The 18,950-nt window shown below is 44.2% G+C and overlaps 1 protein-coding gene across 1 annotated transcript in view; it reads right to left on the bottom strand.

Moving 5' to 3' along the window:
* Positions 1–300: 300 nt before the first annotated feature.
* Positions 301–18,950, bottom strand: part of LOC121289860 (transmembrane protein 150A-like) — a 42,024-nt gene continuing 23,374 nt past the window's right edge. Inside the window, exon 7 of the mRNA XM_041209767.1 lies at positions 301–5,748. Coding sequence (XP_041065701.1) covers positions 5,510–5,748 — 239 coding nt within the window. The 3' untranslated portion in view covers positions 301–5,509. The remainder of the gene's footprint in view (positions 5,749–18,950) is intronic.

Below are 18,950 nucleotides of genomic sequence, written 5' to 3' on the forward strand. Positions count from 1 at the left end.
AGGAAATATTTGATTAGCTCAACTTTTTTTTTTAAGTTGGTAGATTTCTCTGACCATGGGCTCTGTTATTTCTGTATGATATAGTTCTTCCTCTTTGGGGGCAGGCGGTGGGGTCAGCTGTAATGCCGGACTATCGGAACAGGCAAATCTGACAGAGGGATGAAAGAGGGACGTTTAGTGAAATACTGACCATAGTTGCCCAAAGGGATGGTGCTAGTTGGACTGTGCCCCACATTCCCTGAATGTGATGTAGGTGCGACGAATTCATGTGAAGAGCGGACAACAAAGAAAGAAACTTACAACATTTAAAAATGTTTATTTAAAAAAAATTAAAATCCTGATACATGATTTAAAGTTGTGGTTCATCGCAAGGCTATGAGGACAATTTCTGCAATAGTATTGAACGTTTTTGTTTTCTGTAAAACCTGGTCAAAATACAAGGCCTCTTTTACGCACAATGTCAGACAGAAGAATTTAAAAATATTTGTTAAAAATCTCACAGTCGACAAGTATTTCCCTTTTTAAAATAAATTAATTAAAAACATAAGAAGCCAAAGTACATGTTGTTCTCAGCCTTGTTCTAATATTGAAGGTTTGTTTCTTAAAATGTAGCTGTGGCTGGGAGCACAGAATGCCCTCAGACAGCCAGGAAACCTTCAATTGTGCCACCCTGGTTGTACATGTAGTTTCCCTTCAGTTTAACATTCCTTGAGCAGCTGAAAGACTCCAGGCATTTTCCCCAGTGTAAACCCATCAAGGTAACAGCGTTCTTTGTAATTTCGACTGAGCACATTATTTCTCACAGCGTTTAAAAACCCCGGCTTCATCCAGCTCTGTTCACTTCTGCTAAAATTTCTGCTGCTGCCCAGGGGCTCCTAGGCGGAGCCTGCAACTTGGCTAGTGGAGTCCAACTTGGTTTTAAGTCAACCACTCAAATTTTACACTTAGTGTAAGACTGCAAGAGGCCCCATCGTTTCACTGCTAATTCTGCCACAATTGGTTACCCACAACTTCCTTCACTGTAAGTAAAGAAAACCCTATCGGCCGGAGAGGCCAGGGCAGTTTTGAGTTCGGTGATGATAGCAATGTGAAGGGCGGAAGGGGAAGTGCCTCATTTGGCCTCTTTAGGTTTGGCATGTGGGGCTCTAGGAGTGTGGAAATCAGTCAGGTTACCTGCTGTTGACAGGCAATATATATATAGATTGAGCTCAACTGTGCCACCCCCTCCCTCCACAGCTTAATAGCCTCTCTATACTCACTGTTGTTGAGGGGGGGAGGAGGGGTGGTCTTGTGCAGTGGGTAACGTCCCTGCCTCCTGATCCAGAAGCTCCATATTCGAGTCCCACCCTCAGACTTTGTGGCCAAGGAAGGTGCGTTCATATCATGGCCCAACAGGTCAAGTATCAAACTGGAAATCCTTCCAGTTGGCGTCAATAGCGGGTGCTAAGAGTGGGAGATTCCTGGTCAGCCCATGTGATGGGAAGAACGTTGGAGTTTCCACCATCACTATCCATAGCTCCAGAATACAACATGCACGTAAAAGTGCCTGTTGCCACAGCAACTCCCTGAGTGAATTGTAATAGACCACTACTACTCACCGTTGGCTCCCAAGTGAATAGCATTTGGCTGAGCTTATTGAGGAACCACAACCCAGAGTGGGGGAGGAAGGCAAGTTATCTTAAAAGACACTGCACAGCTAAATAACATTTTGAGGGTATGGGGAGCATTTGGTTCATGAACAATTAATCCTACAAATGTAGATACCTTGCTGGAATGCTTTGTTGTACAATACCCCACGAGTGATTAATGACTGCACTCAGTGGTACAGGTCACACCGTGTTCCTTGTTGCAAAAACAGAAAAAGGCAACACCTCATTAAGGAATCTGACCACCTTTAGCAGAGCAAACAGTTCATAAATTTCTGTCACTGGCATTTTTGGCAATAATGCAGGGATGTGGACAAATGTGAATTGATGTTGGATGAATGAAAAACCACCTGTCCCAGGGTCTAACCTCAATTTGGCAAACTCCATCTCCACAAACACAATTGTTGCTACTCAATCATGTTTGTGTGCACCAGCTTTTCATAACATTGAGCTATATAGTACAAGGTAGCTTCAGACAGTCTGTACCCTTCAGGAGCTGGTCCATTGAAAGGGTGAAGTGTCTGCATCTGGTTAGATGCACAATGGCTATACTATGGTCACCTCAAAGTGGCAAGTAAGCAAGGCAGACCAATTTTCCTACAGTAGATACAATCCATGCACTAATCTTTCTGCTGCCTTCTATGGAGCAAACTGTGGCACAGCATCCTTTGGTGACGAGAGAGTCATTTAGGCCACATTTCACACTAAGCAACCAACGATATGCTAAAGATCTAGGATGTTTTGTTTTCTTCTTAGGGAAGCCTAGTCAAATGACTGCAAATCCTGGTTCTGGTGTGTGCAAATAACTGAGAAATCTGAACAGCCATAATATTTCACTTGACACACAAACCGTTACAAACAGATCTGAATGTTGGTGAGCAGTGTGGGCTCATTTTATACTCTGTCTTCATTTGGCTTTAAAGCAATTCAAGATGTCTGGTGATCATGAAAAGTGCTATATAAATGTAAGTCTTTCTTTCCGTCTGAGACTTACGTGTTCATTTTTTTTAAACTGTACTTCTCAAGGGCAGACGTGTCAGTGCTAGAAGCAGTTATCTTCCCTTTTTGCCCCACACCTTGGTGATATTTATTCCTCCAGGATTATACTCCAGCTCTGCTCCAGTTCTCTGTGATACCACTTGGAACCATGGTCCTAACTGAGAGCTTCTAAAGGTCTTTTGTGAGGAAATTTCTCAATTAGCGTTATGATGAGGGCGTTTTCTGCATTTGGAGCCTTTCCCCCAGCAACAGAATTCAGGCCAGCGAACTGATTCATTGAGGACCCTGATCAGCCAGCAGGCAGACAGAAGATGCTATAACACATCATCCAGGCTCCTGTCAGCCTTCATTCTTAGCAGAGTTCAAACCCTTCAGCGTGACATATTAGACCAGTGTTTAATACATAAAGACACCTATTCCTGGATTCAAGGAGAGAGATAGGAAAACTATTCCTGCTGCTTTGGGGGTCCAGGACCAAAGTCTAAAAAAAAGAGCCAGACTTTTTAAGGAGTGAAATTAGGAAACACTTCAACACACAAAGGGTGGTAGAAGTTTGGAACTCTCTTCTGCAAATGGCAATTGATATTGAGTCAACTGTAAATTTTAAACCTGAGATTGATAAAATTTTTGCAAATGCTAGGTATTAAGGGACATGAGGTGAAGGTGGGTATATGGAGTTAGATTGCAGATCAGCTGAGACTGAATGGTGGAACAGGTTCAGAAGGGCTAAATGGTCTTCCATTTTCCTACAGGGTCCTCACCCAATTTACCCACCATAACAGCTGGCATGGGCTCGACAGGCTGAATGGCCTCCTCCTGGGCTGTAACCATTCCATGATTTCTCTGAAACCAGTCCTGTCAGAGAGGGCATGCCTACCAGTCCTTTTTGAATGGATTTAAACACTGGAAGGCTGATTAGGACTCTCGGCAAAGAGACCGTGAGGGTAATATTTCTTAGACTGCAGTATAAAACAGGTGACAGTAAATCAACACCATCCCCTTTTCCAGTCCACCCAGTTTGCCTCATCAGTGATTTCACTGGATCAGATTACTGAGCCAATGTTGCTCACTCTGTGCTACCTTTTTTGTCCGTTCCATGAGACAGAAGTGAAAGGGGACAGTATTCCAACCCACTGCACACATCACCATCCTGGCATTTGCCCCTGTAGTAAATAGGTTGCCCCTTATGTCAGAGTGGTATGCTCACTGACTCTTTTGGCTTCACTGTTGTGAAAGTACTTGGGATATATCCTTGTACCTCAAGGTGGGCAAGAGGTCAGAAATCGTCACTGGCTCTCCCTGTGTTTAAGCATGTAGTGTTTCTCCTAGCTTATTAACAGTGATTGAAATGCTAGCTACGGATTTGGAGTATTACTGCAAAAAGAGACGTCTAAACAACGACATAGTTCCATGGCAACTTCACTTGCCAACCAATCAGCACTCTCTTCACATACAGTATAAATTGTTGTTTTCCCCCTTATATTGGTATTCTTGCGAATGTCCTGAAGAGTGCAAGACAAAAAGCTTAGACATGTCTCTTTCTTCAGCAATACTCTAGTTGTGTACTACTGAGCTACAGAAGTCTATCGTGGCCTCTGCATATATGGCAGCGATCAGCAAACACACTGGGGTAATCTCCTGTTCCCTTATAAGACCAATCATCTAGCTTCAAGGGGAGGGAAACACCTAGAAATTTCAACGATCCAAAGCCTGACAGGAAAGACCTGATCGCTTGGGTTAAAAGAAATGCGCTTGGCCTATTCCCCCCTCCACCGCAAGTAGCCCCTTCTTTTTTGCAGAGGTGAGCAGACTAGGGCTCACACCAGAGGACTCTCTCTTTTCATTCCTAGATGCAACAGAAAAGTCACAAACTGAGCCTACAGAAACTAAAATCTCCCACGTGAATTTGAAAACCGTATAATCCAAACCCACTTCTTTTAAATTTAACCCACTAAAGTATCACTTGACAAAAATAAGTGAATAGGGGAGAAATTGCACAGTTGAATGTGTTGTGTATCGAGAGAGGGGCTGGCAGTGCTATCTATCCTCTTTCTCCAGCCCTGTGCATAAATCCAAGGCTGAAAAATGCTCGTGACCCGTTCAATTTATATTTATGGATGATCAGCCCTCTGGGAAGTAGCGCCTGTTGATTTAAAGGGACCGTGCCACTCGCCCACTCTTGTTTTGGTAAATTAAATCTCAAACTCACACCAAGATTTACCGCAGTAAAGAACAGCCTTCTGTCTGGTGAAACAAGGCTTGCGTACCCTGGTGGTCAACTCTGTAAAGCATTGCCCGGTGTGGCTCAGGCACCCCACTGTGGCATTTTTTTGTCTCCGCTGCATTCGCTTCTGAGGAAGATTAGGGATTTTTTTTTCGGTTTCTTTGTAGGGAGCCTAGTAAGAGGGTTGCAATGCCCTGTTTCTGGTGCGTGGAACAGGTGGAGAGTCTGAACATTGCTGAAGAGACATGTTGCTGAAGTTTTTCTCTTTGCACTCATCAGGACAAATGCAAGAATGACAAGTTTCAAATGATCACAACAATTTATACTACGGGAGAACCCAGGTGATTGATTGGCAGGTGGACTCTGATTGGCTGAGGTATTGCCATGGAGAAAGCAATGAGGAACTATAAGCTCCCTGTTATATTATAACATTTGGCTTTCTTGCATTTGTCCTGATGAGTGCAAGATGAAAAGTTTTGGCAACATGTCTCTCTTTACAGCAATATTCAAGTTGTGTACTACCAAGGTGGAGTTATTTATAAAAAAAAAGGGAGAGTGGCACAGACACAAGCCAGTAATCCAAATTAATTCAGACTTCCTGTGTAGCTGAGGGGACTACTCCATTTCGCAGCAGCTCCAGTTAAATCATGGCGATGCTCTCCAGGTTACTGTTCAGGTGTGCAGATGTGCTACTCCCTGGTGATTTCAAAGCCTTGCTCTTCCCTCTCCTCATAATGGCCAGCACGGTCTCGTTGGTGATGGAGGCAAAGTCAAAGGAGAACGTCCCATAAAAAACCAGAACGTCGACGGTAAAAATCCACTCGCAGACAGCGGCGGCATGTTGGAACAGAGCGCTCTCATGAATAAAGAAGATGCCACCTGAAGACAGCTTTTAAGGAAATCGCTCGCAAGGAAATGACTTTGCACACAAAGAACACATACAGTTATTACTTTTAGGCTCCTGTCTTTGTTCCTTCCTCCCTATATGGGCACTGATTCCTTTCAAGGTACAGTTCCACAGGCAGATCTTCTGCATATGGCTCAAGGGGCTACTCTTTATGTTGGCATCTAGACACTGAATATCAGCAGATTGTGCTGATAGGGGCAAGTAACATTCCCACCACACAAATGTCAGGCAACAACTATATCCAACAAGAAATAATCAAGCCATTGCCCCATGACATTCAATGGCATTACTAAGGCTGCATCCCCGCCCCCCCCCCACGATCAACATCCTAGAGTTCACACAAGAATTAGGACCAGGAGTAGGCCATTTGATCCCTTGAGCCTCCTCCTCATGGCTGATCTGATCGCCTCAACTCCACTTTCCTGCCTGTCCTCCATAACCCTCGATCAAACCTCGTCGATCAAGAATCTGTCTAACTCAGTCTTAAATATATTCAATGGCCCAGCTTCCACTGCTCTCTGGGCAAGAGAATTCCACACACTAACAACCCTCAGAGAAAATATTTCTCCTTATCTCAGTCTTAAATGAGAGGGGTTACCATTGACCAGAAGGTTATAAATTCTGTGGTGTACAAGAGCAGATCAGAAGCTGGGAATTCTGTGGCAAGTAACTCACCTTCTGACTCCACAAAGTACATCCACCATCTACAAGGCACAAGTCAGCAGTCAGTTGGAATACTACTTGCCTGGATGAGTGCAGCTCACACAGCACTCAAGAAGCTCGACACAAGCCAGGGCCAAGCAGCACGCTTGATTGGCACCCCATTCACCGCCCTAAACCCAAACTCCCTCCACCACTGGCAACAGTGTGCATTGTATACAAGATGCACTGAAGCTACTCAACCAGGCTCCTTCGACAGCACCTTCCAAACCCATGACCTCTATCATCTAAAAGGACAAGGGCAGCAGAAGCATGGGAACACTACCACTTGCAAGTTCCCCTCCAATCCACATGCCACCCCGACTTGGAACTATAACGCTCTTCCTTCACTGTCGCTGGGTCAAAATCCTGGAACATTCTTCCTAACAGCACTGTGGGTGTACCTACAGCGGTTCAAGAAGGCAGCTCACCACCACCTTCTCAAAGGCAATTAGGGATAAGCAATAAGTGTTGACTTTGACAGTGATGCCCACATCCCATGAAAGAATAAAATAAACTAATGGATGGATGGTATCAACCTCAAACATCTCCACTCTGACAATCCTTGTGCTCTTTTTAAGTGGGGAGGTAGTGTAGAAATTGTGGACGTAAGTCGATTTTAACCTCTGTCACCCTGGAGACTAAATCCAATTTCAGTTCCTTATTCTGGTCCAGCTCAGTTAAGTCAGCAGGCAGAGGGGATCTAACCCAGCATTTTCCTGCTCAATGCCAGTGAAAGAGGTCGAGGTAGCAATGGAGATGCTAAACAACCTGTGTTCAAATGGCACTTTTCTTGGACTCTCTGTAGCAAGGCAAGTCGATCCCTGCCCTTTATGCTGCACTAAAGGGCATAGCTATGGAAAGTTCCTTCCCGATTCCTCAAAACTAACCCAGGAGACCACAATGATCACAATTTGTATTATTTGGTACCTACCTCGTGTATGGCCCCAACTCTGGCCCAGTCAGGAACCTGACCAGCTCTCTCTCCCTCTCAGTGGTACACGGTGAATGAGCTACCAACTTGTGTCATGGGGCCCCCTATTCTCTCGGAAAAGAAGCTCCTAACATCTAAACTATTTCCTCCTTTGCCCAATTTATGTACATGACCCTGGGTCTTCCACAACCTATCCAATTGAAATGAATTTTCTACTTACACACAATCTAGTCCTTTCATTATTTTATAAGATCTCAATCAAATCGCCTTTTAGCCTACTCTCTAAAAGAAATACAGTAGAAATTAATCTTACTTGGTAAGGAAAATGGGTGGTTTGCTCAGCTGACTGTAATACTCACCTCCCAATATTCAGTTCCATTGACTCCATATAACAATAATTCTCATTTATATAAGGGCTTTAACATGATAAAATGTGCTTTACTGACACCTTATAGAATAAAATTTGATATTAGATGGCCAAAAGTTTGGTCAGAGGGGTAGCTGTTAAGCAGTCTTAAATGAGATAGAGAAGCATGTACAGGAAAATAATTCCAGAGCTTAGGGCCCAGGCAGCTGAAGGCACGGCCACCAATGGTTGAGCGATTAAAATTGGAAATACTCAAGAGGCCAGAATTGGACTGCTGACATCTCTGTGGAATGGAGGAGATTACAGAGATAGGGAGGGATGAGGCCACGGGGGTAGGGGGACTTGAAAACAAGAATAAGCATTTTAAAATCAAGGCATTGCGCAATGGTAGTCCGTGTAGGTCACAGAACTGAACAGGACTTGGTGAGAGTAATGGCACACAGGCTACAAAGTTTTGGATGCCCTCAAGTTTACGGAGGCACAACGTGGGGGTGGAATGTTAAGAGGCCAGCCAGCAGCGCACTGGGAATAGTCAAGTGCAGAGATGACAAAGGCTAGAGGTAGAGCTTAGAGGTTAAAGGTGGCTGATGCCGTATTGCCTGTTCTACTCGATCCTCTCTGTATGTCTGAAGGTAATAGCAGGACAAAGTGGTGACGTGACCTACAGTCACACACGCCACTGACACCCCTTTCTGGCCCCCACAGCATAAACCCTGGGCAGATACCTTTGAAGAGGTAACGCCCTCATGTAGATTATCTTGTTCTTTGCTCATTTTACAGATCACACGTTATCAGACTGCATCCTTGCTTTTAAAATAAACAAATGCCTTTGAAATAAAAAAAACTGGGAAGGCAGCCAAATACTAAAGTGCAGTCTGGACGGAAATCGTGTGAAAGGCGAGGACACTGAACATCCTTCAACAGCAGGAGCAGTGCCTGGTGATTTTGTTTACTAACCAGCAACAGGAAGCTACCTGCCCCCACGTTTTGCTGTTGTCATAGTAACAGATTGACCCCTTGTGCTTCAATGGGCCAGTTTGTGAATAGAAATGAGATTTATTGGCAGACTGAAGGCAGATTAATGACTCCAACTGCATAAGCGCTCCAACAAGAGTCTTGTTATCAACCTTTGAACTGAAATACCCAGGCTAAACGTTAAACAACTCCTCCTCCGTGAATACTCTCAATGCCAATCTCAAACTCGCTGCATTGCCTCTGACTCCAGCATCTTCCTCCCAGGTACTGCACGACTGTAACATGCTTCCTCCCCGTCAGCTTCTTCATTCTGAACAATCGACAGTCCTTTAACATTCTACGCTTGGTTCCTCAGTTTCTCTCCTCCCCTCTTTTCCTCATCATCTGTCGTGGCTGCAAAGGCCAATTCGTCAGCGGCAGTCCCTTCCACAGCTGGCATAGATGAATAGCGTTGGCCCGAGGTTGATTGATGTTTTTTCCCTTCAGCAGGCTCTCTTTTCCACCATCTGCTCATTTCTTTTGTCCTCTGCTTTTTCCACGCCCTTCCTGACTGCTCGTCTCCGGGCGCTCCGGTCAGCAGTGAGGACTTCTCATGCATCGATTCCAAACCCAGCCAACTTGAAGTCTCGCTTGCAGACGTCCTTCTCTTGCAGATGTGGGCAACCAGTCAGTCTCGTGCCAACAGCGAGCTCGCCGTAGACCATATCTTTGGGGATTTGGCCGTCATCCATTCGGTTCACATGACCCAGCCCTCGGAGTCGCTGCTGATTCAAGAGGGCAAACATGCTGGGGATCCCCGCACATTAGTGTACATTCATATTTGGCACTATGTCCTGCCAGGATATGCCCAATATTCGTCCAAGACAGCAGAGGTGGAAACTGTTTTCCTTGACTTGCATAGGTTGTCCATGTCTTACTACTGTAAAGGAGGGTGCTGAGAACACAAGGGTGTACACACGAGGCTCAGTATTTTTGGATAGTTTAGTTGTTGGTCCTCACTCAACCGCTCAGCTTTGACAGGACAGCTTGTGGCCTTGGCAATCCTGATGCTGATTTTGGCATCAAGGAATAGGTTACTGGTAGTTGTTGATCCAAGGCATGAGAATCTATCGACAGTCTCCCGAGTGAGGTTGTCAATGTTGATGGAAGCTAGTGTCTCTATACAGCCTGGCCTTTCACTCTGGTCTTCCTGATGCTGATTGTCAGTCCACACTCCTTGCAGGCCCAGGAGAACCAACCTATGAGCTGCTGCAAGTGAACTTCAGTATGGAATACCAGTGCTGCGTCATCAACTTTGATCTTAGTGTGCAGTCTTGCCAAGTTGAACAGCTTGCCGTCAGTTCTGGCGTACAGGTGGACACCCTCATTCGAGTTGCCGAAAGCCTATAATAGCAGCAGTTTAAAGAGACTGTCTTTCTAACCATGACGATATCCTGGCTGTGGAAACCTTTCACTTGGGTTTCTCAATATGTAAAATACATTAAAGCTTAAAAATTACGGGCAGTGACGCTACTCCAACAACAGTTAATCAAATTTTTTTCCATAATTTTGACAAAACAGCTTGTATTTTTATAGCCTGTTTAATGTAAGTAAAATATCCCAAGGCACATCACAGGAGCATTATTACACAAAATTTGACACCAAGCCACCTATTACATGCCTGAAAGCTTAGGTAAAGAGGTAGGAGTTTTAAAACAAAGTGCAATGCAATTGAGTAATATCGTTTAGCCATCCCCAATAATAAGACAAGTAATGGCTGAAACCAAGTTCACTCTAAGGAAGCGTTTACCACCTATATCACTGATACGTCATCTGGTTGCCAGTTCTTCAATTTATGGGAGTTTTCAATGCGCACACACCTCATTTCTCTGTGGCCATCATCTGGAGGGGTAGTCAGCATCATCTGCACCTACACACCAACTCTGTATACCGGCATCTCAGACGATGAGCATTACTATGACTCCCTAGATGACATTCTGAGGAACAGTCCAAATGGTGAGAGGCTGTTCACCCTGGGTGACTTCAACGTACATGTTGGAGCAGACATGGCCAATGTGCCTGTCGTTATGGGGTGGGCAAGATCAACAATAACGGACAATGTCTTCTTGAGCTTTGTGGCCCGAATGAACTCGGCATCACCAACACCTTCTTCCAGGGAAGGCATTTCCATAAAGTATCATGGCGTCAACCAAGCTTTGGACAATGGCACCAACCAGACCTGGTCATCACCAGAAGGCGCGATTGGCCGTGATCTCCACACCCAGACCTGCCACAGCGCAGATTGCAACACCGACTACTTTCTTGTCAGCAGCAGAGTGAAGGTGCAGCCTCAACTCCAAACTTGATGGCCTGCCACTTAACCATATGCCTTGCACAAGCAATGACGCTAAACACCAGCACTTTACACTGTTGCTAGAATAACTGCTACCCACCAAAGATTTACCAGGAAGCTTGGAGGTCCCTAAGCTCAATTATCTCAAAGCTGCAAAAGCATAATTTGGTAAATCCACAACAAGGACTGGTTTGAGACCTACTCAGCAGAGATGATATTTGTCATCGATGCAAAAAACAAAGCCTGCACGATGCACTCCACAAGCCTGTAATTCACACAGGAAAGATAAATGTGGAAAGCTTCATTTAACTTCCCTACATGAATCCCAAGCACTAAATGCTATTATTCGAAACTGTTGGCAGCACTACCGGGAGCCATCAAAATTATACAGTGCCTGAGATAAATAAAAAAACCCGCGACAGGAAATACTGGGTACACACAGCAGTTCACAGCCAGTGTCCGATAAGAGGCAGAAGGTCACTTGGGGCCAGTTTACCCAAATGCAATATCAGAATGTGATCTTCACCCAAGTCTTTTCAGTTACTGATGCTGATGGAAGTGCCACATGTTGCCAACGTTTTCTATTCTGATTTGATACTCGAGAGCTGCAACTGTATCTAAGTCAGTTAGTGACCTGCTATGAGTGATGAGGCTAACTTTAGTTCACTTGCCTGCAATGTACACTTAAACTGTGCTGCTCATGCAGGTTTTTTGCCATGTGGCATCAGAAAGAGCCAGAAAATAGGGAGGCGTAGGTTTGTGCTGTCTGAGAATCCATGGAGCAGGCCACAATGATGCAGGATGCAAAAGCAGTTTCCTATTTAGCAAGCTCCCCTATGTTACAAAAGAATAGTGTCTGGTTCACCTGATTCATTCACAACAGTTCAAGTCGAGGCTTTTGGGTGCCCAGTCAGTTAAAGGAGGAATGTTTAGTGCATGGGAACCTGAAATAGTAACAGCTAAGAAAAATGAGAATTTATCCCCAAGAGCTTTTTTTGAACTGACTGAATTTTTCTGAAGAAGTGACCATTCTGAAGCAGTGGACAGAGAAATACCTACGGATGTTATTTATGTGGACTTCCTGAAGACATTTTATAAAGTCTCTCATAAGGGACAGTTAGTTAAAGCTGAAGCCCATGGAATTAAAAGCAATTTATTGACCTGGTTAGGAAATTGTGGCTTTAGGAGACAGAGTAGGGACAATGATTATTATTGGCAGGATGTGACTAGTGGTGTCTTGCTAGAGCTCTGTCAGGGCCTCAAGTATTCACTATATTTACTAACGATTAGATGATGGGGTAGAAAGCCACCTATCCAACTTTTCCAATGACGCAAAGATAGGCAGCACTGTAAGCAGTGTAAATAGATGCAGAAAATTACAAAGAGATATTAATAGATTAAGTGAATGGGCAAAATTGTGACAGATGAGTTTTAATGTAGGCAAATGTGTAGGCAAATCCATTTGGACCGTAATGGATAGAACAGAGTACTTTCTAAATGGTGAAAAATTAAAAACAAGGAGGTCCGGAGAGACTTGGGGTCCAAGTACATAAATCATTAAAAAGTCATGAACAGAAAATAATCAGAAAGATGAATGGAATGCTGGCCTTTATATCTAGAGGATTAGAATACAAGTTGGTAAAAGTCATGCTTCGGTTATACAAAGCCTTGGTTAGACCACATCTGGAGTTACTGTGAGCAGTTCTTAAGCAGCATATATCGGCCTTGGAGAGATTGCAGCGTTGGACCTCCAAGAGTCAAATTACACAAACTAGGGTTGTATTCATTGGAATTTAGAAGGCTAAGAAGTTCGAAGTTTTAAAGATATTAAGGGGAACAGATAGAGACCTTTCAAGAGTGAAATTAGGAAACACCTCTACACACAAAGCGTGGTAGAACTTAGGAACCCTCTTCTGCAAATGGCAACTGATGCTAGGTCCATTATTAATTTTAAATCTGAGATTAATAGATTTTTGTTGACCAAAGGCATTAAGGGATATTGGACAATGGCAGCTATATGAAGTTAGGTTGTAGATTAGCCCTGGCCTCACTGAATGGTGGAACAGGCTCAAGGAGCTAAATGGCCTCCTCTTGTTCCTAGGTATCTTTCCCATTTATCAGGATCCGTGCTTTTTTTTGCATTTTTGTATGCTTTGCCTTTAGTTGTGTGTGTTGGGGGTCTTACCTCTTTAGTCATCCATGGCCCTTTTTTTTTGACAAGGGCAGCTCTTGCTTCTTAGCGGTATAAACTGGTTCTGTGTAATATTAAGTTTCTTTTTGACCTTGCACTGATCTACTGTCGTCTTACCCATGAACAGACTTTCCCAGTTTACTGTGGACAGTCTCGGTCTCATCCCATTGAAGTCAACCGTACCAATATCTGGAATCTTAGTAGCTGTTTTATGTTGCTCCCTTTGAAATACTATTTTGAACTTGATCATAATCATTAGGTAACAATAATGCACTGTTGGGCTGTTAACTAAATCTGGTTCGTTACTAAATCGAATATGGCATGGCTCCTTGTTGGCTCTACGAAATAATGTTGCTGAAGATTATCCCAAATACATTCAAAAAATTTAATAGCTTTCGGACATGTGCTAGTCTGCTTGTTCCAATCTATATGAAAGTTAAAATCCGCCATTAAAACCAATCTGCCTTTGCTACACGCTTGTCCAATCTCTGCATTTATACAATCTACCATTTACGAGTTGCTATCATGGGTGCTATTGCACAACTACCACCACAACCTTAAATCACTTTCTATTTCTTAATTCTACCCATAAAATCTCTATTACCAGCTCACATCTCATTATATCCTCTCTCATCATTGAAGTGATTTCATGCTTATTTCCCTTTACCATATCCCCTATCTTTTCTGTGGATCTTATAACCTGGCATATTTAGTTCCAGTCCTGACCATCTTGCAGCCATGTCTCATGTCATACCCTCCAAGTTGAATTTGCGCCTGCAATTCATTAAATTTGTTCATTAGACACTGGGTTTGCATAAGAATGTTTATTTGGGCCACATACCCTAACTTGTCCCTCAACCTGACACTAGGTGGGTAACATACTGGCTCAATATTGCTTACAAAGGATGTTATCCCTCCCCCTGATTATTGAGTCCTGTACAACCACATTGCACTTCCCTCCTCCTCCTCCCCTTCCCCATATTTGACAGTCTTGAGCTCCAAGGTCCACATTCTGGTTGTCCTTCAGGCAGTCTTTATCCTTGCCCTCAAAGCAGGTTCATTGTACTTGAATCTTGCTGAATAGAGAGATGTGTTGCCGAAGCTTTTTGTCTTACACTCATCAGGACCAGCACAAGAATGCTAAATTTCAAAAGATTACAACAATTTTTATACAAAAGAAAATGGTGCAAATTGGTTGGGAAGTCAACTCTTATTGGCTGAGGAGTTGCCATGGAGAAATCAATGGGGAACATCGGCTCCTGTGTAATTCAAAAAAGGCACAAGGCCTGAATATATTCCTTTTGTTTGCAGAGAACAGGTCCCTGCATATGAATGTATACCACTTCTAGCAAGTGTAAAGGAGCCATGTTATGGGCTCGACTGATTATATTATTTAAATGGTTGTTAGTGTAGCCATTAGCACACTCAGGATAGTTCAGCAAGTGCTGCTCAGTTGCCTCGGTCAGAGTCAACTTGTCAACCAATCAGCACCCTTTTTTCCTGTAGTATAAATTATGATTGTTTGAAATTTGGCATTCTTGCATTTGTCCCAAGGAGTGCAAGATGAAAATCTTCAGCAACACGATTCTCTTTTCAGCAATATTCAAGTTCTGTACTATTAAGCAACTGTTTACATTATACTTGTTGAATAGGATTAGCTTCTGTGGATCCTCATTCTCAGCTGGGTTCCCCTGCACACTATGGGTCACGCTAACCCCATTCTGCTCTGCCATATCTCAGTGTATATTATTTATATCTATGCTTTAGTTTGTTGTTTTTTTATTTCTACACACTAACTTGCACTAAGCACCAAAACACTGGACACAAATTTTAAGTTGTTATTGCCTCAAGCTTACATGAACCACTGTAAGTATCGGAGGCAAAAAGCCTCCTTCCCCCTCTACATCAAATTTCCAACTTTTACACTCCCTTTACCCAGTGCTCACATTACACATATTTATTATTAAAAACAAAATTACATCAAATCATTTCCTTGCTGGTCCAGCCCAGAGACTTAAGCTTTGATCATTGGTCTGTGTCAAGTTCAGTGATCTCAGCTGAGATGGGATGCTACAAGTCCCCTGGGCTAGGGAAGGAAAGCACGTTGGGGTATTGGGAATGAGGACATTATTGGGCTAGACTGCTGAATACTGGCTATGGTGGAACTGCCCGTCTATGCTCCCTGTCTAGGGATCACACTTAAAGGATGAGCCAAGGACAATGCCAGAAAGCGTCTGTCACTTGTGCAATTGTACTCCAGCAGAGATAGAAATAAAAGTGAAGGGAAATATTGATAGTATAGGAAGTTGATGACACAATGCTGGCTTGTATATTTAATTGTGTGCTTTTCCCTCTTGTCAGTTGTTGTCAATACACTAAAATAAGTGCACTAACACAGTAATATTGACTGAAGCCCCCTGCCCTGGCTGAACAGAAACAGGCTGAGATTTCCCCAGGGAGTCCAGAGTCAGGGCAGAATGAGGAGACAAAGTCTTTAATGTGCCAAGGGGTTACCGTCCAATCCAGACATCTCTTCCCCTAATCTCCGACTCTGACTACCTAATGCTTTCCCTGATCAGTTAAGGCGGACAAGATTGATATTGATATCACCATCACAATTTATTCCTAGGTTGCATAACATATGAATCTTCAACATTAAAGCAGTTCATTTCCTCTCTCTCAACCACCCCCCACCTCCCGAGAGTAGGGTTTTAAAATGTAACTGAAATAAGATTATTTAAATAAGGTTGTGTAGCTTTAAACAACCTGCCAACACGGAGATTCTGAAAACACCCAGCTCTTGAGCATTGCCTTATTTGGTGAGGGTTCTCCTGCAACTGCCAGCCCCGAGTCAGCATTCATTTTCTTGTGCAGAGATCTGCATTAATTGTTTTCTCTGCCGATGCCAAATCTTCTTCCCTTTAAATAAATAGTCTTGCAGCATTTCTGGCTGCAGGAAAGGCTGGAGAGATTCACTGAGCTAAGGGGATTTTTCTCTTCCATGAACAACTTCTGTATTGTGCTGCGGAGGATGTACTGCTGAGAGTGAGGGGGCGCTGGTTATGGTGATCGTGTACCCCAGCTTCTGCAGTCATAACAGCTGCAAAACCCAGCAGCGCTCCTAATAAGCAGTTATTTTACTATTTAAAAGATGTGAAATTATGATCCCACTCCCACCATGGATCAACCAACACACATACCCAGCTTCTTTCACCAACTGGTAGCAATCGGACTCTTCACTACCCGACTGGATGATGGTTCATTGTTGAACAATGTCCCCAACCCTACTATCTCCAAAATCTTTATAACTAAAACATTTTTCCACGCTGCTATGTTTTCCCTTCCCTTCCAGGTTGCCTAGGAGATTAATATTTAATTGCTGGAAACTCCAGCATAACCCTGGGGGCATTGGCAAAGACCTTATTAAAATAAGACGGTAAAAGATCTGCTGCTACTCGAAGAGAAGCATGGGAGGAAGTTCAGTCAACCCCAGTTCCTACATTCCAACAGTGACTCCACTGACTGCAAAGTATTCAGTGACATCCTAAGGGTGTGAAAGACGCTATATAAATGCAAGTCTTCTGTACCAAGAACAACTTGCTCTGTCATAGCATTGCCAGGTTTGGCAGTCGAATGTGAACTGACGCTACATGCTGGCTCTTCCGTTGCCCCTCTACACTCGTGCTTTCATAGAAAACAAAAGACACATGCACACACAGCAAGCACACAAGGAGGAGGAGCAGGGGTACACCATTCAGCCTGTTGAGCCTGTTCTACTATTCAGTATCATGGCTGATCTTGGGCTTCGACAGTGTTTTCCTGTCTGCTCCCTGAGAGATGAAAAATCTGTCTATCCCAGGCTTAAAACGTACTCAACCATGGAGCATCCACAACTCTCTGGGGGTAGAGAGGGTAGTTTCACCCAACTATACTGTCTCCTATCCCTACCACATTCCTTTTCACTACCCTCACCACATCAGGATGCCAGGGCCAGTTTCCTCCTCCACCCTGCAAGTCCTTCTCCTCATTATCAGGTAGCAAGCACCTCGTGCCTGTTGGATAAACTCAGGGGCTGAATCTCCTCCATCGCTACGTGCTGGTTCCCCACACCAGCCAGCCTCAGAGTCTCACCCTCCTGCCCCTGGCTATCGACAAACTCCAAAGTTCTGCCTAACCTAAGGTGTGTGGCTGCCTCCTGGAACAAAGCATCCAGGTAACTCCCTCCTTCTGCACTGCCCCACAATGTCTGCAACTCCGACTCCAGCTCAGCAACACGGAGCCAAAGTTGCGCAAGCTGCAGGCGCTTACTGCAGATATAGGTGTCCAGGATTGCAGTGCATTCCACAGATTCCCACATGCTGCAATCACCGCACACCATCATCCCTGTCATGACTGTCTAACCTTATTTATTTAATCCATCAATTAGTTATTAATTTACACAGCTAAAGTAATAGCAAGAAACCAATTTTGTGCACAGTAAGCTCCCATAAACAGCAACATGATAATGACCAGTTCCTCTCTTATAATAATGATGATGATTGAATATCAACCAGAAGACTTGGGGTGAGTGGCTCTAATCTTCAACTCGGTGCCACGGAATCTTTTACATCTAGCCGGAAGGCAGATGGGACCTCGGTTTAATGTCTCATCTGAAAGGTGGCACCTCTGACAGTGCAGCACCCCCTCAGTACTGCATTGGCGTACCTGTGTAGATTTTTCTGCTCGAGTCCCTGGAGCAGGACTTGAACCTGGAACCTTGTGACTCCGAGGCTAGAGTGCTACCCACTTTAAAAAAAAGTGAAAAAAAGACTGGCACACAGCGAGACCAGCTTAGATCTGTTGGCTTAGTGCAGAAGTTCCGAAGCTCTGTGTTGCTGAACTGGAGTTGGAGTTGCAGATATCGTGAGGCAGTGCAGAAGGAGAGAGTTACCTGGATGTTTTGTTCCAGGAGGCAGCCACACAGCTGGCCTACTGGTTGAGTAGGCGTGATAGGAGCATGAGGAGGATGCTTGGATGAGGTTAGAGTCGAGGAGAATGCTAGCTGTAACTCGCTCATAGGTAACGGCCACCATATAATTTCTCTCTGTTACCGGCACTGCAGCACGCCCCTGATAATTGACCCTGCTCGCCCCAAATGTCAGGCAACCCCTGGAAACTATTCCAGGTCCCCAGTTTAAACGCCTTTGATGCAGTTGAAAAAACAAAGTTGCTTTCTGTCCGGCCTGTAGAGAGTCAATTTATTTTTGCAAGTGCTTGCAAGCCCCGGGGTCTCTGCTGCCTTCAAGAAATAAATCAATCGCAGCCCGTGACCCTACTTTTAAAATCTGTTAAAAGGTTCTTTGGCCTGCAGTCTGGGACTCTGTGAAATCTCTTGTCTTTTTCAATCCCTGTATTAAAGTCCTCGTGATGAGTTTAATTGCTCTCCTTTAAAAAGTTCCTTCATTGCCTAGTGCTCTGCCACTTTGAGGAACCTTCCTCTTGCCCTGCTTGGATTCTGTGCTGCTACTTCTTTGACACCACCTTAAACTGGCAACTGAACAAATAATGTCATCAGCGCTCACGGGTGGGTCTGCAAAGCAGCCCAGCGTTTTGACTCATGCTGCCCTGTTTCACCTGGAAATACCCTGAGTTCAGGCCCATTCTGGTTCTGCCTGGGGAGGATCATTCACCCTGCTC

The sequence above is a fragment of the Carcharodon carcharias genome, chromosome 17 (genome assembly GCF_017639515.1).
Source record: "Carcharodon carcharias isolate sCarCar2 chromosome 17, sCarCar2.pri, whole genome shotgun sequence".
Taxonomy (NCBI): domain Eukaryota; kingdom Metazoa; phylum Chordata; class Chondrichthyes; order Lamniformes; family Lamnidae; genus Carcharodon; species Carcharodon carcharias.